The sequence below is a fragment of the Daucus carota genome, chromosome 3, assembly GCF_001625215.2.
Source record: "Daucus carota subsp. sativus chromosome 3, DH1 v3.0, whole genome shotgun sequence".
Classification (NCBI taxonomy): domain Eukaryota; kingdom Viridiplantae; phylum Streptophyta; class Magnoliopsida; order Apiales; family Apiaceae; genus Daucus; species Daucus carota.
In genome coordinates, this window is record NC_030383.2 from 14,643,463 (window position 1) to 14,669,272 (window position 25,810).

Sequence of the window (25,810 nt, forward strand, 5' to 3'; positions counted from 1 at the left end):
AAGCGTAAGCAACCTGTTCCAAGTAACATAGCTATTCACTATTCCTTTCCACTTTCCAAGATGTCTCCTCCATGTGTGGCGTGATAAGATAAGGATCACTAAGGGCCCGGTTTGTCCTTCCCGCAAGAATCCCATTGCCGGAAATATTAAGCCTACTAAATGCAGGGAGAGTCGGAGAGCGCAACCGATGAGCAGGTTGTCGCGGATTCACGGCTAAATGAACACAGTGAGAAGCTGAGTTAGGATAGTGTCAAGTGTGTGCGTATAACTTATGAGTGTATGTGTTTGTTAATCAGACTCTCTTTAGATTAAGAGCAAGTGATCCAAAGCAGAGAGAAAAAGAGAGTATGTATAAAATTTTATTACAATATATAGGATAGAGTAAGGAGAGAGGGGTGCCTTATAAATAAGACTTCAAGAGGTTGTGCTAATGATATAAGGCATCACTAAAACATTGTTGGATCAACATTTTTTTATCAAGTGTCCTAAATTATGATTTAGAACATATTATAAGGCATCTCTTGAACTCGCTCTACATACCCTAAATTATATTGACATGAATAATTCAGCGGGGGCTGGAAAAAAAAATATACACTGTTTTTTAGAGGTTAGGGGGCTTCTAGCATCCCCTAGCCCCCCTCTGGTTCCGCCACTGCTTAGTACTCATAATCTCATGGTATTACACTATAACAAAATTAAAGTATTGTGAATCAAAACTGACTTTGTCCACGGATAGGGAACTGCATTATTTTACAGGCAATAGGTAAGGTTAATAACAAAAATTGATCAAAGAGTTCCACAATCATATTTAGTGTGACCACTACCATCCCTGAAGAGAAGGATCATGAGGATAATACAAGCAAACTTTACTAGCAGTGGAGTAGATTCAGTTATCAGTTTACCAGTAAGGTAGGATTGTGTAGACATTCGAACAACCCTCATCCTCCGCTCCTTCACATATTCATCTAGTGCTTCTCCAATACTCCTTGGATCAGTTGGAATGATCGACATTTTCTTGGCCAAGTTTCTGACAAGTACGACGGCATCTTCTAAACCTGCTGAACCGCCTTGTGCAATGAAAGGACCCATTACATGCATGGCATCTCCAGCTACTGTCACTGTTCCTTGGCGGAAGCTTCCCAGTAGTAAATCCCAGGGTCTACGGTATCTTATACGTGTGAAAGAAAGTGAGTCGGAGTCTGTGTTCTTTATCATTTCCACGGTTTCTTTTGGGAAACTTTTAACTACTTGTAGAGTATTTTGCCTTATTAGTTCTCTGTCTTGAGAAATGTTGGTATCTGTTTATGTAAAGCACAAAAATTAACAGATAATTGAATAGAAATGTACTAAAACGTCGTTGAAATATTGAGATTATAGGAGCTGCTCCTCTTTTGAAATTATTTTTTTACGAAGACAAGGAATTAGCTTGTTTTGACATGAAGCTGTTTCAATAATAAAGGGATTGAAAGTCTTTAGCTTACTGAATAGATTGCCAGAAAATATGTAAGCTGTTTAGGGAATAAGCTCACATTTAGAGTAAAGCAGGGATACAGGATTTTAAACCTTGTAAAAGAGAAAATTAAGAGTTCACCTGTTGGCACCCATGGGTGAGCAACAAACCAGTAAACCAAATTACTATCAATTGGGATTCGACCCACGGCAGTGTTGTTTCTCCTCATACGGACAAACTCGTGAGGGAATGGATGCCCATTAGGATAGTTGGTTACCCCTCTAGCAGAACAAAGTGCAGCTAGTTTTGTAGGCTTGAGCTGAAGGAAATCAGCAACCACTGACTTGGCTCCATCACACCCAACTAAAACCTATCAATGGAAATATGGAATAGATTAACATTTCACGAGTACAGAAATTAAAAAAATCTCATAAAATTTCCCTGGCAGTTTATCATCTTATATAATTACATAACAGATATAATCTGGCATATTTCCACTTAAGGAGCTCACAGGCTGGAAAGAGAGCTTCTAGCAATTGAAACAATATCGTTGAGTCTATCAAATCATCATCAATAGTACTAGTGAAGACTTACACATGCCGTTGGCCCATGTACATTATAAGAAACTGGAATAAGCTTCTATGTATATAGTAAAAAAAGTGAACTATTCCGTTGATTCACAGCCTTTCTGAAGTCACAGAGGAGGTGTATTTCGAAAGAAAAGTTGGATCAAATGGTATTGGTTAAAGAAAAGAGTTTACTCAGAAATAAACCGATGTAGCACTAATTGACTAATACATTAACAATATTTGATAATTTGACTGAAACTCAGAATTTACTATGCATGGATCAACAAGGTGTGACGAATCTTCACTGCATTAAGAGAAAGTATGTATGCCAATTGCTATAGCAAATAATACTGATATAGCGGGTTATTACCTTGGCTGTTATAGAATTTCCATTTTGAAGCTGAAGAACTGGATAATTAGTTTGAGGATCCAGTTTCACTGAGACAATTTGATGTCCAAACTTTACCACATCAGGTGGTAAAGCATTGTACAGGGTGTTAATAAGATCATTTCTCCTCAGGCAACGAGCCTCACTGCTCCTGTCAAAACAGAAAGCTTTTACCATCAGATCAGAAAACATGCAACATCAAATTTTATCACTGTTAAGTCGATTCAGTTGTGGTGCATGTCTCACACAGGCACACAATATACAATACTCACAGACTGTCTATGCAACATACAAGGAACAGCATACAGTATAACTAGTTTACATCCTTGCATTTTTTGAATTTCTTATTAGAAACAATTATAGCCCCATGGACATTTTATCTACACTACTTTGCCCAACATGAGTTGGGGGGGGGGGGGGGGGGGGGGGGGGGGGGTTGTTCCTCCTTAACACCGATATTTATTAGAAAACATTCTAAATATGGCGAGTCCAAAATTGATTTTACTAAATACTAGAAAGGACCTAGCAACATCAATTACTTAAGTTAACTGTTTAATAAGACATCGAATACTTGCTGTTTAAATTTCACAATCTCTTAAACAAATTATAAGCTTATTTTAGTTTACCTGTTGGAACTGAAGATGCGAATACTACTGAATCATATTAAGCATCTGATTTCACAACTGACGATCTATAGTGGAACAGTAAATCAAACAGTCTATATATATATTTTTTTATATAAAAAATGGAACTTAAAATGAGCACAAAATGCGTCAACTGAGACAAAAACACTCAGCCTTTGGAAGAGTAGAAATGAGGGGTACCAGTGGAGCTTCAAGCCACCAATTTGATCTGTCCGACTTAACCTATTTATTGGCATATAAGCTTAATAATGAAGATCCTGTACCATCGATTTGAATCATCTTGCACTACCCACTGTTGCTAAACCTTACCTCAATTGGATGAGAACATATTAATTCAACATATTGTAGTGCCACAATAAGAGCATATACAACTGCAATAAGAGACTCGATCCATACCTTGTTGTCAACCACGCCCAAGTCAAAGAAAACGGTTGCTTAAAGCTCAGAAATGTGTTTTACTGTTATGCTAGGCACTGTTTGCTTCCAAGTTTATGTAGGTTAAGCAAGCTCTAAATAATATGTATCAGGTTCAGACTATAAAAAGGTACAGAGCGAATGAACTTACATGAATGACATATCTTGCTGCTTGTTCTTGTCAAGCCATATATCTTTTGTCCTGCATTCGACCAGACAAAAGCACAAGATTTTATGAATATACAATGGAGGGCATAACATGGAGCCCCATTGCAAAACTAAAAACCTACCATCTCCTTGTGTTTAGTTATCTACTTATTCGTAGAGACCATAATGTCGACGCAATCCAAAATCTGACTCGAACCTAATCTTTTCCAATTTTCAGATAAGCTACTAGATACTATCTATAAAATATGTAGGAGGGTAAATGGGTATCAAGTCAAGAAGAAATTGTTAGCAATCTCTACATTACAAGTATGCCCAATACAAAAGATTTCCTACATGTGCAAAGGAGGTAAATATGATCAAGTCAGATCAAGACCAATAAAAATCTAAAGCATAAATTATACTAATAGCACCCAACTGTTTTATGTATCAGACGGTCGGACCTGTACAAGTCCAATTGATCAGCCAAAGGAGCGTTTTATAACCCCTGTAGAGCCTTGTTGAAAATCCAATACTAGAAAATGAAGCTGCAAGACTCAATTAACCAAAACATAACATATTAATTGAAAAAGTTATTCACATAGGCTTGCGTTTTCATTTTAAGTTAAGAACGACACAAAATTGACACTAACACACCCCGACTCCCAAAATTATTACAACTACTTAGTTGGTGATATGCATATACAAAGATTATGAAGATTATGACTTATGAGCAAGAATTGGATATACTGACCCTAGTATAGGATAAGCAGTTTGTTTAAGGATGGAGTCAACACCAAGTTGATATAAAGCACGCCACCCATTAGCCATAATAGTAATGGCTCCCCCAGTGTATATCAGGCTCTCTAATCTTTCCAAAACTATGCATTTTATACCTTTCCTGCAACAAATTAACAAATCACAATATACCCATGTCACCCTATTTTACAATAACATGATGAACATAAATAATAGTATTAAGTTATCGGCTCCCGGCTCTACTAAACGTCAAGGTGTTACTAGGAGAGCTTATCATGATCGTATTATATCATAACACTCGGATAACATGATAAATAGCAAAAAAAGAAAGAACCTGTGCAAGGCAAGTGCAGTGGCAAGCCCACAAATTCCAGCACCAACTATGACTATCTCATGCTGCACCTCGTTTTCCGTGCCTCCCAACTTATTCATCTTCTTTACTTTACCAAGTTTCAGACCAGAAGCTTACTGTTTATACTTGGAACCAGGGGCACATCTAGAAGGGTGATCAGGGTGAGGACCAGTGAAAACTATAATTTTTATTGCTCTTTATAATTTAAAAATTATGATTAAATCTCTTGTAAATTTCAGCTCATTTTGCTAGGATTTCATTCCTTTTTGTTTTAAAATGATAAAATAAGTATATATAGAATATATACATTAAAATTATGAATATATATGTAAATTTTGATATACATGAACCCAAAATTTTGATGGGATCTTGGAAATAGTCCATGAAGGATGCAATGGTATACATGCTGACACTTAACTAATAATAATTGAGTATGGGTTACAGTTAGGGATGTGAATTTGAAGACGTGAACAGAATCGTTTTTAATTTTTTTCTCGTAAAAATCAAGTGATCTGAAATTTTTTAACCGAATGAAAAATGATGTTCAAGATTGATTCGTTAAAAATGAGCTGAATATAAATTTATTTACAAACAATTCAAATCGAGTTATACTCAAGCCAAATTTGAACAAAGTCGATGCGTGCATAAATAATTTGTATAAAAGAAAATTTAATCCTACCAATTGTCAATCTTAAAATGTAATTTATAATTTTACAGGAAGTAATAAAACAATCAAGTTGTAAAATATGAATTAAATTTATATCAGATCATTATTAAGTGGCATAATAATAAATTCAGCTAGGTACATTGCTGCATATAAAGACGAGAGTCTAATAAGATAAAAATTGATACAAACATGAATTACAAGGGACTTAAAAATTTACGCGTCACATAAAATGAACAATAAGTTATATTTGATGTCATATATGCCAACTGATTTTGTTATTCGTCTTATCTAAATATATTTAATACCACTTCAGAGGTGGGATGTATTTTATAATTAGTTGATAATGTAATATATTTATACGGTCAAAATTGTTAATTAAAAATTGGGATAGATAAATTTTAAATCCTGATCGAAGAAGCTTTATGATCGAAGACAAAATCACATTGAGTTACCTCTGAAAACGTCACTCTGCATAAATTTAAAACATGTTCTCATAATCTCATTATGTTACATTATAACAAAATTATGGAGATAGTATTGTATCATGACTTTTAATAACAAATTTTGGGAGGATGACTTTAATAGATTTTATAGACTTTTAATGATTCTCGTTGACTTCTTAAGATTTCAAAACAATCCATGACTTCCGAGACAATGACTTTTAAAAACTTTAACAGACTATTTTCTTACAAATTCATGACTTTAAAATACTTTGATAGACTTTTATTAAAATCATAAATAGCCTCTCTGAAATCCTCCAGACCTTTTGCTATAGCCTCTCGATCTTCTGCTATACCCAAGTTGGGTGTATGTTCACAAATCCGGCGACTACAAAATTGAGTACAAGGTATTATTGCTGTATTATATATACTATAATATTGATTACCGAATCATATATACTATAATACTGATTACTGATTCATGTATACTATAATATTGATTACTGATCCAAGTCTTATACCCAGCATTTTTTTCTTTTGAATTGCCATTCTCTTGACATGTATCGCCCATTTTTCTGTGCATGCATATTGATACATATATGTGTATATGAAGAAGAAGAAAAAAAAAAAACAAGTCACGTATACATATTACTATTGGCCGAAGCTAGTAGATCTATATATATGTAAAAACAAAGAATGATAATAGAGAATTATAATAAAGAATAAAATGAACCTTTTTCACAAAGGATGAATTGGAGAGACTTTTCGCAGAGGATGAACCCTAGGTTGGAGCGACCAGTTAATTGAGAGAAGATAAAGTCATGTCAAATCTTTTCAAGAATGACCTGACAATTTTCTAAAAAAGTATATGCAATTTTCCATAGAAAGTCATTAAAAGTCTATCAATTATATATTTCCACCAAAGTCATTGATATATTGAATAACAACTGACTTTTAATAACTCTTTAAAAGTTGTAATTCAATACCTCAAACTTTGAAAGACTTTTTAAAAATCCTGATACAATACCTCTTTACTTTTAAAAAGTATTTAAAAATCTTAATTGAATACACCTAGATTTTAAAAGTCAATAAAAGTCATTAAAAATCATGATGCAATACTAGCCCCTAGGTATCGTAAATTCAAACTGACTTCCTCTAAGGAAGTGCATTATTTTATAGGCAATAATAGGTAAGCTTAACAGCAAATGATCAAAGGGTTCCACAATCATATTTAGTGTGACCACTAGCATCCCTGAAGAGCAGAATCATAAGGATTATGCAAGCAAACTTTACTAGCAGTGGAGTAGATTCTGTTATCAGTTTACCAGTAAGGTAAGTTTGTGCAGACATTCGAACTATCCTCATCCTGCGTTCCTTCACATATTCATCCAGTGCTTCCTCAATACTCCTTGGATCAGTTGGAGTCATCGACATTTTCTTGGCCAAGTTTCTAGCAAGTACAATGGCATCTTCTAAACCTGCTGAACCGCCTTGTCCGATGAATGGACCCATTACATGCATGGCATCTCCAGCTACTGTTACTGTTCCTTTGCGAAAGCTTCCCAGTAGTAAATCCCACGGTCTACGATATCTTATACGTGTGAAAGAAAGTGACTCGTGGTCAGTGTCCTTTATCAGTTCCACAGTTTCTTTTGGGAAGCTCTTAACTAATTGCAGAGTGTATTGCCTTATAAGTTCCTTGTCTTGAGAAATTTTGGTATCTGTTCATGTAAAGCACAAATATCAACAGGTGGAAAAGAAGACGAGGCAAGTCCACTGCATTAAGATCACTTGGGTAACATAACTAATGTCAGGCTTTTTTTAAATAGCATAAGACATCATTGGCCTCTGTTTGCAATGATTATATCTCTGGACTAATAGTTTGCACCCCTTCTGTCAAATTAGATTTGTTCACTGCCTAGTTCATTTTGGGGGGACTAGTAAAAACTAAAAACAAACCTTGCACTGTCTATTAATTTAATGGGAAGGAACTAGAACGTCATTCAAATGTAGTTCACAGGATAATTTAATGGATAGTCCGGGGTCCAAGAAAACAAGCATAGCAGAGATGTTCTTGAGATAATAGAAGCTGTTTTTCTTTTGAAATATTTCCTTTGACAAAAGGAAAACAATGATTAAGCTTATTTTGATATAAAGATTTTTCAAAAGGGAGAAAATCTTTAGCTTACTGAACTGGTAGCCAACAAAGCTATAAGCTGTATTAGGCATAAGGACACTTTTATAGTCAGAAAGGGATACAGTCATACATAACTCAAAACCTTGTAAGAAAGAAAACCAAGAGTTTACCTGTTTGCACCCATGGGTGAGCAACAAACCAGTAAACCAGCTTACTATCAATCGGGATTCGACCCACGAAAGTGTTGTTTCTCTTCATGCGGACAAACTCATGAGTGAATGGATGCCCACTAGGATAGTTGGTTAACCCTCTAGCGGAGCAAAGTACAGCTACTTTTGTATGCTTCAGTTGAAGGAAATCGGCAACCACCGAGTTGGCTCCATCACACCCAACTAAAACCTATAAATGGATATAAACATTACACAGTTCTTACCTTATAGGAGTAGGATGTAAACTGTTTTATCCATTTGTGGATTTTACAAAATGTGTCAAGATTTTTTATGACTACAGAAATAAAAAATATCTCAGAATTCCCAGGCAGTCCATCATCTTTATATCCATAATAGATATTATCTATCATATTCCGACACGGCGAGTTCAATGGCTGGAAAGAGAGCTTCTAGCATATTAAACAATATCATTGAGTCTATCAAATCATCATCAATAGTAATAGCGAAGACTTAGATACATTTGGATATACCATGGAACAAACTTACACATGCAGTTGGCCCTGATTCTCACAAACTCCCAATTATATTATAAGAATATAAAATTTCTGTTGATTGCACAGCATTGTCAAATCATGCCCCCCCCCCCCCCCCCCCCCCCCCAAAGCATCATATCATTTTCAAAGTCTCAGAAGAGGTCAAAGTTTTTATTTCGAATGAACAGTTTGATCAAATGGTAATGATTAATGAATATAGTTTATTACTGTAATGAACAGATCTAGCACTAATTGACTACCACAGGAACACATATAGACAATATGACTGAAACTAGAATTTATTATACATAGATCGATGTGTGACTGTGACATATCTTCACTGCTTTAAGATAATGTATATATGCCAGTTGCTATAGTGCATAATACTGATGTATCGGGTTGATACCTTGGACGATATAGAATTTCCATCTTCAAGCTGAAGAATGGGAAAATTAGTTTGAGGATCCAGTTTCACGGAGACAATTTGATGTCCAAACTTTACCACATTAGGTGGTAAAGCATTGTAAAGGGTGTTAATGAGATCACTTCTCCTCAAGCAACGAGCCTCGCCACTCCTGTCAAAACAGAAAGCTTTTACCATTATATAATAAAACATATGATTTAACTTCAGACCCAAGTCAAACAAATGACAGTATTATGCTAAACAGAAATTTTAAGGACAACAAACACTAGCTTTATCTTTAATAAGTCCATTCAGTTATGCATGCTCCATACACATACACACACAAAATACATAGGCTCCCAGTATGTCTAAAACGACATATTCAGAAACAACATACAGTATAAGTAAAATAGGTCCTTCCATTTTTTAATATTTTGAAGTAATTTATAGCCCCATGTACATTTGATCTTTACTACATTGCACTTCAGACACAACAGGAGTGTGCGGGGGTCACTCCTAAACGCTAATATATAATAGAAAAGATTATAAATATGTAGCGTGCAGAATTGATGCTACCAAATACCAAAAAGGGCTTGATTTATTGTAAGATGCTAAAATATTCCTATTTACTGGCAAGTAGTAACTACTTACGGTAATACTCCCGCTGCCTTTTTATATGGTGCTTTACTTTTGGCACACAGTTTTAAGTGCTTTGACGGGGTAGTTAAAAATATTATTTTAAAATTTTTCTTTTTCTGAATAAATAAATATAATCAAAATTTTAATTCACAAAAAAAGTCAACGGTTAAGGGGTGGCAATATCAGACACGACCCGAACCCGCAACCCGATTTACTTAGACAAAACCCGAAGTGACCGGAAAATCACCCGATTGACACGAAATGGACCCGAAATGACCCGAAATTAGAATTTCGTTTCTAATAATTTCAATTTTTAGCTTCATTCAATTTTAAGTGATTTTAGCTTGACCCGAAATTGACCCGATTGCTGACACGAACACGACACGTTACCCGAAATTGCCGTCACAACCAACCTAAAAGATGTGTGCCAAAAGTCAAAGTGTCGTATAAAAAAAAACAGAGGTAGTATTATCCATTAGACATCATTAGACATCAGACACTTGCCGTTTACAATCCACTATTTTTTAAAACAAACTTTAAGCTTATTATAGCAAGCACATACTATTGAATCATATTAAGCATCGAATTTCACGACTGATTATCTATAGTGGAAAAGAAAATTGAATGGTCAATGTTATCTTCTAAAATGGAACTTAAATATGAGCACACAATGCCTCGACTAAGTCACAAACCCATGGCCTCTGGCACAGTAGAGGTGAGGGGTACCAGTGGATCTGCAAGCCACCAATTTGATCTGCTCGCCACCAATTTGATCTGCTCTTACTAGACCTATTAACAGGCATATAAAGTGAATAATGTGCATACTTCACTTTACATATGCCATAAGCTGCTAGCTGTACCAATAATTTTAATTTTGCACTACCCTACCGTTGCTAAACCTCACCTCAAGTTGCATGAGGACATATTAATTTAGGATATTGTAGTGCCACACTAGAGCATATACAACTGCAATAAGAAGACTTGATGCATACCTTCTTGTCAATCACGCCCAAGTCAAAGACAATGGTCGCTTAAACTCATAAGTGCGTTTTACGGTTAAGCTAGGCACTTTTTGCTTCTAAGTTTATGTTGGTTAAGCAAATTCTAAGCAATGTGTAGAAGGTTCAGACTATTAAAAAGTGGCAGAGCAAATGAACTTACATGAATGACATTTCTCGCTGCTTGTTTTTGTCAAGCCATATATCTTTTGTCCTGCATACAAGCATCTAAACCATAAGTTATTATGAGTATAAAATGGAAGCATAAGATTTTATTTCTCTTTAAAAGATGCATCTTCGTATAATCCTCCAAAACCTTGTAACTTTCTAGTGAATACAAATTATTAAAATACAGAACTGGTCAACTGGCGATAGTGAGTAAAGAGTTTGAATGCGCCTAGCTATTATTGTTGAAATATAAAAGGCTACATAACAAGGGGAATCAAATCTAAAATCTTGCACAGTTTAATCTAAATTCTAAACCAACCTGATTCATTTCAATTTTTTGAATAAAAAAGGGCTATAATGCATATAGGCTTGCATTTTCATTCTCATTTTAGAATGACACTAAATTGACACGAAAACGCCCCGACTCCCAAAATTGTCATGTCTGGACTACCAGAATTGTGACGCCTAGTTAGTTGGTGATATGCATATACAAACAGTATATAAATGATAAGCAGGAATTGGATATACTGACCCTACTATAGGATTAGCAGTTTGCCTAAGGATGGAATCAACACCGAGTTGATGTAAAGCACGCCATCCGTTTGCCATAATGCCAATGGCTCCTCCAGTGTATCTCAAGCTCTCTGATCTTTCCAACACTATGCATTGCATACCTTTCCTGCATCAAATTAACAGATCACGCTACCCAATTGAGCTAATTTTACTAAAGCAGTATCAGAAAAACTGTTAATAACCCTTAAAGTGCCAGGAGGAAGCAGGATCATACATGATCTTAACACTTGGAGAACATGATAAGTAGCAGAAAAGAAAGTACCTGTGCAAGGCAAGAGCAGTGGCAAGACCACAAATACCAGCACCAACTATGACTATCTCATGCTGCACCTCGCCTTCTGTGCCTCCCAACTTATTCATCTTCTTCACTTGATCAACTTTCAGACCACAGGCTTATTGTTAGGGCTGTAAATCGATAATGACTATCCGGTGTCTGAGCTCATATCCGGCTCGAAAATATGATAAATGTCTCATATTCGTTTTAAAAACGATCCAAATCTGGCGGAAAAATTAAGCCCGTGTAATATATGATCCCCGATACGAGCACACCTATACCCGCTCAGATTCGGTCTCATATAATTTTTCATAATATGATCCTACCTGAATAACTCAATATGATCCACGGTTCATATTCGATTCAAACTCATATACATATTATATTTTAACACCTTCATATTTGCAAGTAAATAGTCATCATTGTATAAAATTGTAATATTTTATTTTAGTTTATATCTTCATAAAATATGATTTATTTAATGTGATCATACTTATTATCTCCATGTATATTTAATAAATGATATATACCAACACATAACTATAAGTTTTAATTTAAAATTATCATACTTTATAATATTATGTTTACTAGACTAGATGATAGTTATTTGAACAACTGAAATAATAATGATATTTGATGTTAGTGGATCATATTCGGCTCATATTCGATGGATCATAAACTACCCGGTTAAAAAATAGAAAATACGATACTGGATTATATCCGGTTCAGATCCGAATCTCAAATACCCGGGATCAGTTTATATCCGAATAAAACGATCCCGAACCCAAATCTGGACAATTTAAAAATAAAATGATCCGATACCTAAGCAGAGGAGTATCCGGGATTACTCGGATCATTTTACAGCCCTGCTTATGGTTTATACTCGGGAGTCAACCAAGTATAGTATACACTTTCGCGTAAATAATAGAGTACTGGAGTTTGTACGGTTATAATGATTACAGCAATATGCGGGGTCCCGTGACTTCATAATAAATACTTCACGGGCCATGCGATTTCCATTTTATCCCCTCCAATTCTTAACGTTTCAAAACTTAGCGAAAATATTTCACCCTCTCCCACTTTCCTTTATTTCCGCATTAGTCATTACCCTCTCCCACTTTCCTCTATTTCCGCATTAATGTATTCAATTATCTCCCTTATATACATCAAAAAACCAATAGGTCCCATCATTCCACCCACTATTATATCATTTTACCATTACTTTATACATATTTTTTAATCTCCGTGTCCAAATTAAATGTAAATAATTAGGCAAGACAAGGGAGTACATCTTTATACCAACTATGTGGGTGTTTGGCCCCCTTTATAAGCCAGACTTCTCGACTTATAAGTTAGAAACACTTATTTCGTACCGTTTGTGTAAGAAGTCAAGAAGCACTTAAAAAAAATTAGGAATGCTAACTTTTGTTTCAAGGCTTCTACTTATTTCCCAAACACTTTAATCACTTATAAGTCCTATCTTGCTTCTAACTTCTACTCCACTTATTTATTTTAAGCAATAAGCACTTACTTTAAGCTCACCCAAACGGCCCCTATTTCTCGGTTCCTTCCGGGGTTCTCGTCCAATTTTTTACATTTCAAAACTTACCAGAAATAGTTAATGACTCCCACCAGTCCACTTTTATTCCCTTTTCATATTACTTTTACTCTACTACTTCCCCTTTATACATTAAAAATAAATGACTTCTACCACTTCACCCATTTTTCTTTCTCTTTTCCGCCACTTTATTCCTATTTTTTAACCTCCGTGCTCAAATCATATACAAATAAATGACCAGGACGGATGACCGGTTAATCCCCAAGCAAGGCTAGTTCCAAAATGGTTTGAATTTTATTATCCATTTGGTTAGAGGTTAAAATCTCGAAATGCTATTTTATGTAGCGTTTCGTGTCAAAACATTAAATCATTATGAAGTTTATAAAAAATATTAAATCTAAATCTAATACAGTTTAGGTGTTGGCTCTCGTATCATTATATCCATTATTAATGTCTTAAATATTATGATTCGAAAAAATGAACCCAAATATCATTTATTAACGATACAGTAGCGTTTTGGATATTTATAAAAAAAAAAACTACATCTTCTAGGGTTAAAAGACCACATCATGTAATGTTTTCCTATATTTTAAACAACAAAACATTACACGATTTAGCGTTTTCTCCACAAATTAAAGACGTTATATTATCGGACGTTAATAACTGATTTTCGGATTTTTTTAACTCTGTTATTCTGAACATTACTCTAGACATTGCTAACGAATATTTAGTGTCACTTTCCTCACACTAATAATAATGAGAATCCTTGTATACACATCAACCACTTAATTAAAATTAGGCATATATCTGTCAAAGTTATTTTTAAAATAAAATTGAGAACAAAATTTGCATTACAATTTTCTTCACCCGATTTTCCTTGACATTGCTTCCGGATCTTCCTCCTTTTCGTACAATGCAGCGTCGATATTTGATTATTTTCTATGTCATTAACTTGTGATATTTGGGTTTTTTCTCGCTTGAAAACTGTACCTCTGTCCGTTAAAGGGAAAAAAAATGGAAAAGAAAATTTTAAGTTCTTGTCCTTTCCTCTCATTCTTAAACCCAAACTTATCTTGAATCATGTTGGGTTGAAACGAAACAAAGAATGAGCATCACATCTCTCTTATTCTTCAGTTGCTCAAAATTATCAAGAAACCCAATTCCATCTCTACGTGAAATTGGTGGTCCTATTTGCAAATGGAACAAATATTCACCTACTCATTGTGTGTCTCTCACTGCCCAAGCTGCTGCAGTCATGGGGGAGGATGAAGATGATGATTATGATTTACACTCCCTCTTGCAGGTCTACATTTTCACCCATTTTTCATAATTCACCCTCCTTTTTATCTTTTACTCCTATTAATTACATGCCTGTGTGATTAATTTGTTGAAGCTTTGTAGTTCACATAAAAATGACAACAGTACATGATCATGTGTTAAAGCTTAGTAGCTCTATACCTTAATTTGAATTGACCCGACACGTATTAATCGAGTAATTTGATATTTCTATACCCAAATTTTTAACTGGATGATTGTTGTCATTAGGTAAAACTTGTGTGTTTTACACTCGGGTATGTTGAACTTTAGTAGCTCTTCATGATTTCTAATTACAGACCCTTTATATGTTTTTTAAAGTTGAAATCCTGTTTTCGATATAAGAATGGTAAACTGATTTTGCACGTTCAGTTTTAATAAAAGATGCGATTCTAGCCCGACGGGTCCCTAGTGTGTAGATAGGTAGGTGATATCAATTTGCACTATGTTGTGTTAATCTGGATTCTTTTGCTCGGGCTCTATGTTTTTTCTGGGGCATATGTTTTGATAATTCTCTCTGATTTATTTTCTCTTTATTTATTGACAGATTCTTCCACGTGATATACATGAAAATATTCGTTTGGGATCGAATCAAGCTCAACTCTTAGAGGTGAATGATGGTGTATTTATGCTATATATCTATATTATCTTATTTTTACCATTCAAAGTTTGTTGTTGCTCGGTTTTGGGTTTTAGAACTTCACTAATAGTACTGCAAGTTTGGTAGTCGGTTGGTATCTGGGTTTTAGTACTTGACTAATAGTACTAGCTTATATTCCATGTGATTCTTTTAATATTTACTTAAGATTTTAATATTTAAATTTTAGTGATATAGCACATATCCTAATATTTAATATTTGGTTTTGTTTTAGAGGTGATCTTTTACACCAGTGACATGTTTTTTGCTCCAACAATTTACATTTTTGAGATGGATTCATTCGACCACCCTTGTACAAGGGTTGGTCTATATCAGACTTTTGCTTTTGTCGGCTGGGGAATCAAAATCTGGATGAAATCTACATTTATTATGGATGCAGAAAATTAGACCCATTGTTTAAGTTCCTTAAATTCTCAAAGGCATCTAAAACTGGCTTTTTTGTTTACATATGGCCATATGGGGTCAAAATGTAAGTTCAAAAAGTTCAAAGCAACACGGAAACACATTTTTTTAGTTAAAGTATATATTTATGTGCTGGATTCTATTCAAAGTGCATTCTGTTAAGTTGAGAATCTTCAAAATGATATTTTTATAATTTTAATTTTCCTACAATTTATTCTTGTATCTGTAGGTAGTACTGGATCTAGGCCGTTTACCACAAGCACACTATCTAGGTGTTTCTGGTCGACAGTATCTAAGAAATTCTGAGGTGATTTTTTTTGCTATTCTTTTTATATTTTTTCTGATATTATAATAACTAAATATTGACACAGGCGCATAATTTTCTGTTCAGCAACAGTGCTCATTAAGTCATTGTCCATTTTCTAACAATCCAAGCTTTAAGTTGGTATCCAGAAACTTACCATGACCTAGAATTTTGATTTAGAAAGAGTCTTGGTTGTTCCCTTTTGGAGCAGTTCCACTTGCTTTCCTGGTGGATCATGAAGTTCACTTCACCTCTGTCATGGTGTCAATGTGTCACATCCCCTAACTAGTATTAATGTGTGATCCCTTCTCTATTAGGTTACATGTTTACGTCTGCCTTCTGATCCTTTTAAATTGTAACTAATGAAAGAAAAAATTGGATAGCTGCATGGAAGAGAAATATAAAAATAACCACACACATTTCATTTTGTTTTATTTCCATTTAAAGTGAAAACAGAAGCAGAGGAAATAACATAAGTTCTACCTAATATTACAAATGTATCCTTATATAGTCTGTTAATGTATAAAATCAACTGTACCATAATTTTATCTGTTATATACTTTTCCGGTCTAGTCAACCATTTACTATAGGGAGCCTGTGAAAAGGCCAATTTTATTTTCTTTCATTTCAAATATTTGAAATAAGAGACAAGTGTAGACAGATTAAATCATGTCCTTTCTCGCTCATTTTTTGTTCCTTATTCCAACTAAAAATGACACTGTTTGGGTAATTGCGGGCCTTGGCCATGCATGAAGGACATGGAGATTAATGACCTGGTAATCTCCAAGAACTAGTTAGTGGATTTATAATTTATTCATGTAATATCGACTAGTCAGGTGTCATTACAAGAGTTGGAGCATGCTCAAGATGCAGTTGGAGAATTTGGGGGAGATAATAGAGCTGGAATTACTGGTACCTTGCACCGCATATCTGCAATTAGAAGCAGAAATGGTTCATTAGTTGGTTTAACTTGCCGAGTTGGCAGGGCTGTCAGGGGTCATATTGCTATGGTCCAAGATCTTCTTCAGTATGGAGAAAGCATCTTGTTTGTCGGAAGGTTAGTAATTGCATAGTTCCTTTTGAATTTATTAAGTAAAGGCATGAACCTATGCAAGTATTGGAATATAAAGGAAGGAATTTCACATCACCTGCCACACCTTCACAATTGAAAGTATATCAGGTAATATATAATAAACTTGATCCAGCGAGTGTATTTACCTCATGATTGAATTATTAATAAAATGGGATGAATGCAAGTAACAACATTATGTTAACCTTAGCAAGTAGCAATCACCAATTAGACATATAAAAGGCCAAAATATATATAAACTTGCATCTAAATCCAGCCCCCTCTTTCACAAGAATTTTAGATTTCACAGAAGGGATTTACAGATGTTTGTTTAATTGCGTTCTAGTGTTTTCACCACCTCATTTCTACTATATTAGCTTATATCATACCATATATTTTCAGGCCTGGTGTTGGCAAAACTACTGTTATGCGAGAAATTGCTCGTGTGTTGTCAGACGAGCATCACAAAAGAGTGGTTAGTTGCTTATGGCATCATTCTCACCGCCCCTCAACCCCAACCCAAAAAAAAATAAAAAATTACAACTACTTTGACAACTTGGTTAGGTTATTGTTGATACAAGCAATGAAATAGGAGGTGACGGGGATATTCCTCACCCAGCAATAGGAGGGGCTCGAAGAGTGCAGGTTCCAACACCATTGATGCAACACAAAGTCATGATTGAGGCTGTTGAGAATCACATGCCCGAAGTCATCATTGTTGATGAGATTGGTACAGAAGCTGAAGTTCAAGCTTGTAGATCAATTGCTGAGAGAGGGGTTATGCTTATTGGCACAGCTCATGGAGAGCAGCTAGAAAATATAATAAAGAATCCTACTCTGTCTAGTCTGGTTGGTTTTTATCTCTGCTGAAACCATTCTAGCGAAAAATAGGAAATATATATTTCATTATGTTTTTTACTTCTTTGTCTTCAGAAGTTAATTGCCAACTTGAAGTCGAATCAAAATCTATTAGATCATATTTTTAATTGAATATCTTGCATTCGCTGACAAGCTCGAATACACATGACTTTGCTACATCTTAATAATTACTCTATTTGCTAAATAATATAATTGCCTTTAACCAGACCAACCAATACACTATTCACCATGCTACCGTTGTTACTGATGCATCAAGATGATGTACTAGACTGTCACAAAGTTTAATCTTGCTAAATTCTATTCGCAAGAGCTATGACACATTACAAGGTCTTTTGAAAATCTTAATAATCCAATTCTTCCATCCAACTTGTCAGAGTTAATTAATTACTTGTGATGGTATTCATATGTTGTCTTCTTGTCCAGATCTTTCTTTTCCGCCATCAGGACTATAATCCGGAAAGAAAACTAGTGTGAACTTGTAAATAACATACAGTTTTGAGTGTACCCCAAAACTCAGTGCATACATGTACAACTTATTAGATAGAGTTTATGTATATTGATTGATTAACAAATGCTTGTAACAGTTCCTTTCTCTTTCGCTTACAATTATCTGTATATGTAATGGTGAAGCACAATTAGATCCATGCAACATCACTACCCAGAATCATGTTAATGTTATATATTAGCATCAAGTTGTGTTTATTGTCGTGCATATTCTGTTGAGGAAAAGAGAATATAAAATGAAGACATATAAAAAAAACTTTAGTTCTCTGATTGCATTGCTCATCTCATCCAGTACATAACAAGGCTATTTATAATACTGCGAGCAATTATTAGACTCTAATGAGGGGATACATAAGCCCACTCGTAAGAAAATGCATAGACTATCTTGATCCACTAACAGAATTTCCAAACAACACGCTACTAACTGTTTGACTTGCTTTTGTACATTTAATGTTCAGGACCAGTAAGAAAACTACTTTAAATCAGTTTCATAAATATTCAAGCTTGTCTCTCTGCTTTGTCGAGTGCAAATTGTGTGAATCTGATAACATTTGTTGTAAAAACACAGATTGGAGGAGTACAAACTGTGACCTTAGGCGATCTAGAAGCTCGAAGCAGAAATAGCAAGAAAAGCATTCTTGAGAGGAAAGCTCCTCCCACTTTTCCTTTTGTGATAGAGATGAGGGAGAGGCACTACTGGATTACCCATAGGGTAAAATATTCTTATATTGTAAACTTTTTTTTCTTATTTGAGACCTATATACAAACATTCAATATCTTCAAAGTATAATAGCTTTATTTAGATTGCAACCTTTTTTAGGCCTACACTTGCATTTAGAGTTCTAGATTTCAGGCTCTCTTATACCTGTTAGTGTATCGATTCTGCTTTGATTTCCTGTTAGTTATTAAGGAGAAACCACACAGTGTCGAGGACTAGATATAATGCTGGGAAGTACAAACCTTTACTAGAATATCAGATAGTCTTCTAGGCTAAGCTATGTCTATTAGGTGCCAGTGCCAGTTCTATCCATGAGCTGCTATACATCAGTGCCTTAATAGGCTCCTCAAAACCATGATCTAAATCACACATATCTTGACTAATACAAGAAATCTACATTTTAGGTAACTGAGCCCCTTTGAATCAGTTATACAATATGGTACAACTAATTATTTGCCCACACTGATTTCCAACACTCTTGTACCTAATCTGATAGAGAGTACTGCAGCACCAGTAATTGACTTGTGATCTATGAGTTGTGATCTATGAGTAGTAGGAATAATATTCAGGTATATATATTTAATACAAAATGAATAGGTTCAGAAGGAATAGAGCTTACTAGATAAGTAGATATCAAGACCAAATTTCTGTATGATGTTTGAAATACATTCGGTTGACACTGAACTAGTGAATATGCTTGCTTCTGAACATAGTAGATTCCTGTAGAACTTTGAGGCACTCTGTAACTTCTTCCACCAAAAAACAAAAAGAAGATTGGTCATATGTAAAAAACACACAGTTCATTTATTGTTGTTTCATTGTGTGCGGTAATCATATTTTCCCTCCCACTATAAAGTAATGTGAGGAATCTCTAGTTAACTGTGCATCAACAACCAAATCTAACCTTTTTTTTTTCTTATTTTCTTTTCAGACAGAAAAAAGTGTAGATTTCATCCTTCGAAGCAAAAAGCCACTTGTCGAGGTAATCTCTACCACATATCGTTGTGCTTCGAACAATATTGGCAATAAGAGTACATCAAAATGTGAGACTGGCCACAACCTATAAAATCGAAAGAAAGAATTTACTGAATATACCAACCAAACGTACCCAGTATGGCCCTCTTTAGCACAAGTCGAGCCAAAATGACACGTTTAAAAAGGTCACCCCATTTTAGAACCTGCATAACACATGTACAATATGCTTGAGAATGAAAAACACAATATCTTATACGCATTTAGCAAGTGTAAGGGCATTCTTCAGATGCGCCCGGAACACATTTTTTTATGTGTCCCACTTTTTCCCTGTTTACCTACCACAATATTCACATGGTTTTCGGCCATTAAAATCCACTCTAGAAGTGGGCTACTTTGTCAGAGATGCCAAATTAATCTTCAACCTCTTAGTTAGGGCAAGTTCATTGGTGGGCTATATCTTGTTTAAAGTTCCATATGTAGATTATGGAACAAAAGCTAACATTCACCACTCCAATGGTGTGCTATATTTTGCGCTAAAATAGCACAAATGCTATAATGTGTTCTATATAAAAAACAAAAGATAGATGGAGCTATATTTGTAAAAGAGGGTGAAATAGATAAAAGAAAAGTACTTAATAGTGTGGGACACTTGGAAGTTAGTTGCAGTATATTTGTGTTCAAAAGTAGGCGGCAAGTTCTTGTGTGCTATATCGTAAGTTTCCTTCTTTTTTTCTCTCTCTCGAGATATTCTCTCTTGCATGCAGGTTAGGAGGAGAGATGAGCAGTTCAATGTTGTTATTGAGAGATGGAAACAAGTTGATTGATTATAATTGTTCCTGTCTCATTATTGTAAATAGTAACTGGCAGTCTTTGTTTTCTATCGTCACAAATGCATTGGAAGCCGAGGACACGGAAATTTCTAATTAGGATTATCACTACTCAGTTCAGAACGTACTCAGCTCTGCCTGTATCATATGAAAGGTGGATTCAGTATGTATAGAGGCTTGCATAGATACATGTTTTCAATGATCGTCTTTACACATCTGAAATGTAGTTACAGAGCTTGTCAATGTATATACAACTAGACGGAGAAATGCTTATCCTCTCTCGTAGAAGTTTCCCAGCTCCTAAGCTCGGTTCTGGCTGGACAGTATTCATCTGACTACTTGATATTGGACTTTTTGTTAAATAGCCGAGTTGTAATTTATTTATTTTTTAAATATACAGTGTCATGTATGCAATCTCAATTGTAACTTTCGTAATTTGATAATCAACTGACTTTAACCGATGCTGCACCCAAATCGGACAGTATTTTTGAAAATAAGTTTGAAAACATGAAATTTTTTTATAAATCTTCCGGTACTTTTATAAGTAGTACTAATATTATTGTATAAGTGGCAAAATTGCTGGAACCATGCAACCTTTACAACTATCATTGCAACTTCTACAGTCATGTTTGCAAACAAGGATGTAATATGTCCGATTGATTGAAATAGTTGAATCTTTATTATTTTTTATTTTTTTTAAGGTCTTCATACATGTAGATGAATTGTATCGAAAATACAATAAATCACATTTGGGATATCTTTCTTTCAGGAAAGTTTATCATTTAACCGAAAGTCATGCAAGCACAAGTCCGGACGCTTAGACAATAAAGCTTAAATGAATGAGAAAAGAATACCCAAGTCCCGCAAACCTCGCTTCCAAAAGTATCCTGAAAAAAAAAAAAACAAAACATAAATCAATATACAAAATAATATATATATATATATATATATATATATATATATATATATCAATATACTTATATAAAGGAGAAGCATGGGGCGTTTAGGTGGCGTCTCTTAGAGAGCTCCGTTCTATTTTTCTAATTTTTTAAAATCTTTAGATGAAAAAATATCAAAAATAAAAACGATCTTTTTTAGTTTTTTTTTTTTTGAGGAAAGGATAATTTATTAAATAGGAGAAATATCCGAATACAAAGACTCCAACACATCTTGCGGAGGAGACGTAAAAATGTTGTAGCAACCAACCAAACAAGGAATCCTAGCCATGTAATGAGCCACCTTATTTGCTTGCTTTTTAATATTATGGAGAATGAAATCAGCTCTTTGACGAAGCTTGGCACGACAGAATTCAAGGACATTACCAACCTCAAGTTGATATTCTTTGTTGTACTGCACAACATCTGTAACAAGTTGTGAATCACACTCGATGACTACATTTTGCACACCCATATCCTCCAGCCATGCTAGTGCCTCCTGCAGACCAATAGCCTCTGCCTCCATGACATTTACCGTACCTGCATGCCGCAAGTTTTTACCCCTGATAAACTCGCCCTTATCATCCCTCAACACCATTCCTACGGCAAATGAGTCAACACCATTAAAAACAGAAGCATCTCCATTTAGTTTCACCCAGCCTTCCTGTGGCCGACTCCACCTGGAACAATCTTGCTCCTCAGTCCTACTAAACCCAGCAGAATAAAGCTCCTTCCTGTGCATTGCAGACTGCCAGTCCTCCACTTGTGTCGAACTCAACTTCACAGTAATAGCAGGCGTAATACTTTTACCTTCCCAAAGCTTCTTGTTTCTGACAAACCATATTCCCCAGAGCACAATAGCTATTTTAATGACTCTGCCTTCCTCTTCCTCACTAATCTGATTCAGAAGTCAGGCAGGAGCTGAGTCAACTAACCTCATATCAAGATTTAAACCAGCAGTAGACCAACATTGTTGAGCAAAAGTGCAATCAAATCAGAATTTGAATAAAGTTTCAAAATTACATTTTTCAAAATATCAAAATCAAATCAGAATTTGAAAGTATCATCATATTTTTGGAAAAATGTGTATATAAAAAATAGAAAGTATTTTGATAACCAGTCTTTTCTCAATTTAACCCCTATAAGAGCATCTCCAACGGCATTGGCTATAATCTTTGGCTAAATTGGACCTGTAAGACATTATGTAAAATTTGCTGAACCTGTAAGACATTTTGCTTCAATGGTACTGACTATATTGGTTGGCTATAATTTAAAAGTAGTATGTTATTAATATTTTAAATTATTAAAATATAATATATCAGTTCAATATGGTAATAAATGATGTACAATCTTCCTACGGATTTTCTTACAGACCTGTAGAGGTTCGACAAATTTAGCCATCCATTGGAGGTTGGCTAAATTTATAGACAACAGCTGATCATGATTGGAGTTGAGTTTCTGGAGCTGTTCGCTAAATCTTTTTATTTTAAGTATGTCAACTCATCTTTTAGCCAAGGGCTTTATGTGACAGCCCTCGAATCCGGGGGTCTGGATTTGGTGCCACTAAAAGAAAAACAATTTAAAACCTGTATTTTTGAAAGAAAGTAAAAACAAGTATTTCAAAACCTGGATATAAAAAAATGATTTAAATTAAAACTCAATTTCACCCCCTTTAAAACAGGATCGCAAACAGGCTATAGTATTGAAATCAGAATCACAACTAATAAATCTTATTACAACACAATCTAAATTATCAGAGTAGCTGATAATATTTAATAAATTTATTTTACATTCGAAGCGAAATTAAGCCAACTCTAATTACCACTAATCACGCAGACATCTTCCTGAATACTTTACCTCATCATTCAGTTACAACTAATCACTTGAAATCCTTGCCTAGCATTACTCTTACGCGCAACCTAGACAGATGAATCATCTTTAACACTATCTGAAAGAGGTTAAAAGAAATAGCAAGAATGAGCAAAAGAATGCCCAGCAAGTATAATAGTTAAAAAGAAACAGGAGTTAAAGCAGAAAAAGTAATTGAACTGGAAGTATACAAAACAACATGCTTTTAACTTGAAACCAAAACAGTTCAAAAGTATATATAAATTTCCAAAGCATTCAGATATATTGGACGTTAATAGTCACCGTAGATGATCAGTCTACAGTAACTTGGACAATGGTTACGCATTGCCCTGAAATAACATGTTCCGGAACTGAAGCCTAGCTAGGTCCTCAAATAACGCTGGGCCATTGCCTTACAATGGTCCTCTTACGCAAACAAATAGGCTGGGCCGTTACCGAATAACGGTCCTCTTACGCAACTCCAATTATATCTGAGTTTTTACTTCCCAGTTCTAAAGAATTTGCATTTTTAAGAAAAGGTTTATTCCATAGGAAGTATACTTACAACGGATAAGCCTTACAACCGAGGAACTAAACCGAGTTATGAAATCATTTATAGAGATTTTGAAACCATATGTATCAATTTGGTAAGTCACCCTTTCCAACTCAAAATCATACTTAAGTCATGCATTTGTAATAAGTATCAGTTTTAAGTAAAGAGTTCTCAGCTTTTAAATATAGCATTTGAACACGAATACTTGCAGTAAATACAAGTTAAGTTAAGAGTAGAATTACTTGCAAGAAAGCTTGAGAGAAATTAATCTATCAATATCATGATTGAACAAAATATCTCACTTGAACAATAAGTGAAGAGTTATAGTACTTGCATAATAGGGTTTAAAGAAAATTTCACTTGAACAATAAGTGAAGATATGGATACTTGCCTCAATTCTGCTGATTTTCACACCGATTAATTTCTACCGGACTATCTCACAGCACAGCTTCGTATTATGGAACTATACCTGATTCAATTCACAAAGCTATTCAACTACTTCTGAATGTCCTTGATATACAAGTCTCAGTTGATTCTCCAAGAGTAACACGGTACTTCGGTTGTCGATGCCGACGGAGTTAACTAATACTCCCTCCGTCCCACCAGATTCTTTACAGTTTCCTTATTTGGTCGTCCCACCCATTTCTTTACATCACAAAACTTTCCTAAAATAGTTAATGGGTCCCACCACTTTCTCACTTTTTCTTCCTTTTCACACTACTTTTACTCCACCAACTCCCTTTTATATATTAAAAATCAATGGGTCCCACCACTTCACCCACTTTTCCTTCTCTTTTCCACTACTTTATACATATTTCTTAACCTCCGTGCCCAAACCCAATGTAAAGAATTGGGTGGGACGGAGGGAGTATTGAATAACGTATAAAATCCGTAATTAGCTACCCTTCGTAAATCCATATACATACCACATAGTCAGATAAACACATAGCACATAGTTGAACAATTAACTTTTATAGCTATTAAAAGTCAATAGTGATAAGTTAACATATAACATGTTTCAATCAACCATGTTACCTTATTCTTAACTATTTAATATCCTTCAACAAGTAAAACATATATAATTTCTATCGAAAATTCGGCAGCATCTCCTCTATTTATCAGACTATCCACCTGTTTTCCTCTACTATTCAACAAGTAATCAACTCAATCCAACTCAATAAACCAATCATATAACATCAACCATTACTCATTGATTGAATTTAAATAATTAGCAAACTCTGAAATCATATGCTAATAATTTAACTTTTTAACAAACTATTTCTCAGAGACCTTTATAAATATTATACGCAGAGGTCGCGGAAATTTCAACCCAAGTCATAGATTTAAACTTGCAAAAACAATTCTCTTTGTAACAGCAAAACAGAATTTTCACAAGTATGTGCTACCGACATTTAAACATTTTTAATAAATCAAAAATACAAGTTTTTCACTTGAAATTTCTATGAGACCTCCTTAAACTCGCTGACTAGCTACAAAATAAGTTTTCACTTGAAAATCAAAGTTTAAGTAATTAAACTATAATT

General features: G+C 34.6%; 2 protein-coding genes across 6 annotated transcripts; one reads left to right on the top strand and one right to left on the bottom strand.

Moving 5' to 3' along the window:
• Nucleotides 1-557: 557 nt before the first annotated feature.
• LOC108210397 (monooxygenase 1) lies at nt 558-12,660 on the bottom strand. Of its 4 annotated transcripts, XM_064090664.1 has the most exons (7): nt 12,598-12,660; nt 11,711-11,846; nt 11,408-11,554; nt 3,617-3,667; nt 2,390-2,558; nt 1,592-1,820; nt 558-1,298 (listed from the first exon to the last, which is right to left on the bottom strand). In XM_064090664.1, the coding sequence occupies exons 2-7, from the start codon at nt 11,806-11,808 to the stop codon at nt 787-789; spliced, it is 1,206 nt and encodes a 401-aa protein (XP_063946734.1). In that variant the 5' UTR covers nt 11,809-11,846; nt 12,598-12,660; the 3' UTR covers nt 558-786. The 4 variants fall into 4 exon arrangements, with proteins under 4 accessions (XP_063946734.1, XP_017237144.2, XP_017237145.2 ...); XM_017381655.2 differs by lacking the exons at nt 11,408-11,554; nt 11,711-11,846; nt 12,598-12,660 and adding exons at nt 4,364-4,510; nt 4,703-5,088; XM_017381660.2 differs by lacking the exons at nt 558-1,298; nt 1,592-1,820; nt 2,390-2,558; nt 3,617-3,667; nt 12,598-12,660 and adding exons at nt 6,963-7,548; nt 8,135-8,363; nt 9,074-9,242; nt 10,871-10,921 and having other exon boundaries at nt 11,711-11,869.
• Nucleotides 12,661-14,273: 1,613 nt separating this feature from the next.
• On the top strand, nt 14,274-21,391 carry LOC108210841 (uncharacterized protein ycf45). 2 transcript variants are annotated; one of them, XM_017382275.2, is made up of 9 exons: nt 14,275-14,583; nt 15,142-15,204; nt 15,884-15,961; nt 16,795-17,015; nt 17,430-17,502; nt 17,592-17,876; nt 18,979-19,122; nt 20,060-20,110; nt 20,868-21,391. In XM_017382275.2, exons 1-9 carry the CDS (start codon nt 14,386-14,388, stop codon nt 20,925-20,927), a joined length of 1,173 nt encoding a protein of 390 aa, XP_017237764.1. In that variant the 5' UTR covers nt 14,275-14,385; the 3' UTR covers nt 20,928-21,391. The 2 variants fall into 2 exon arrangements, with proteins under 2 accessions (XP_017237763.1, XP_017237764.1); XM_017382274.2 differs by lacking the exon at nt 20,868-21,391 and having other exon boundaries at nt 14,274-14,583; nt 20,060-20,344.
• The last annotated feature ends 4,419 nt before the right edge of the window (nt 21,392-25,810 follow it).

Coding starts and splice junctions, on each gene's coding strand:
- LOC108210397 (XM_064090664.1), bottom strand. CDS start 11,808: ATGAATAAGTTGGGAGGCACAGAAGGCGAGGTGCAGCATGAGATAGTC. Junction 2,559..3,616: donor CAGCAAGATATGTCATTCAT/GTAAGTTCATTC, acceptor CTGTTTTGACAG/GAGCAGTGAGGCTCGTTGCC. Junction 1,821..2,389: donor GAAATTCTATAACAGCCAAG/GTAATAACCCGC, acceptor TTCCATTGATAG/GTTTTAGTTGGGTGTGATGG.
- LOC108210841 (XM_017382274.2), top strand. CDS start 14,386: ATGAGCATCACATCTCTCTTATTCTTCAGTTGCTCAAAATTATCAAGA. Junction 17,503..17,591: donor ACGAGCATCACAAAAGAGTG/GTTAGTTGCTTA, acceptor CAACTTGGTTAG/GTTATTGTTGATACAAGCAA. Junction 19,123..20,059: donor ACTACTGGATTACCCATAGG/GTAAAATATTCT, acceptor TTTTCTTTTCAG/ACAGAAAAAAGTGTAGATTT.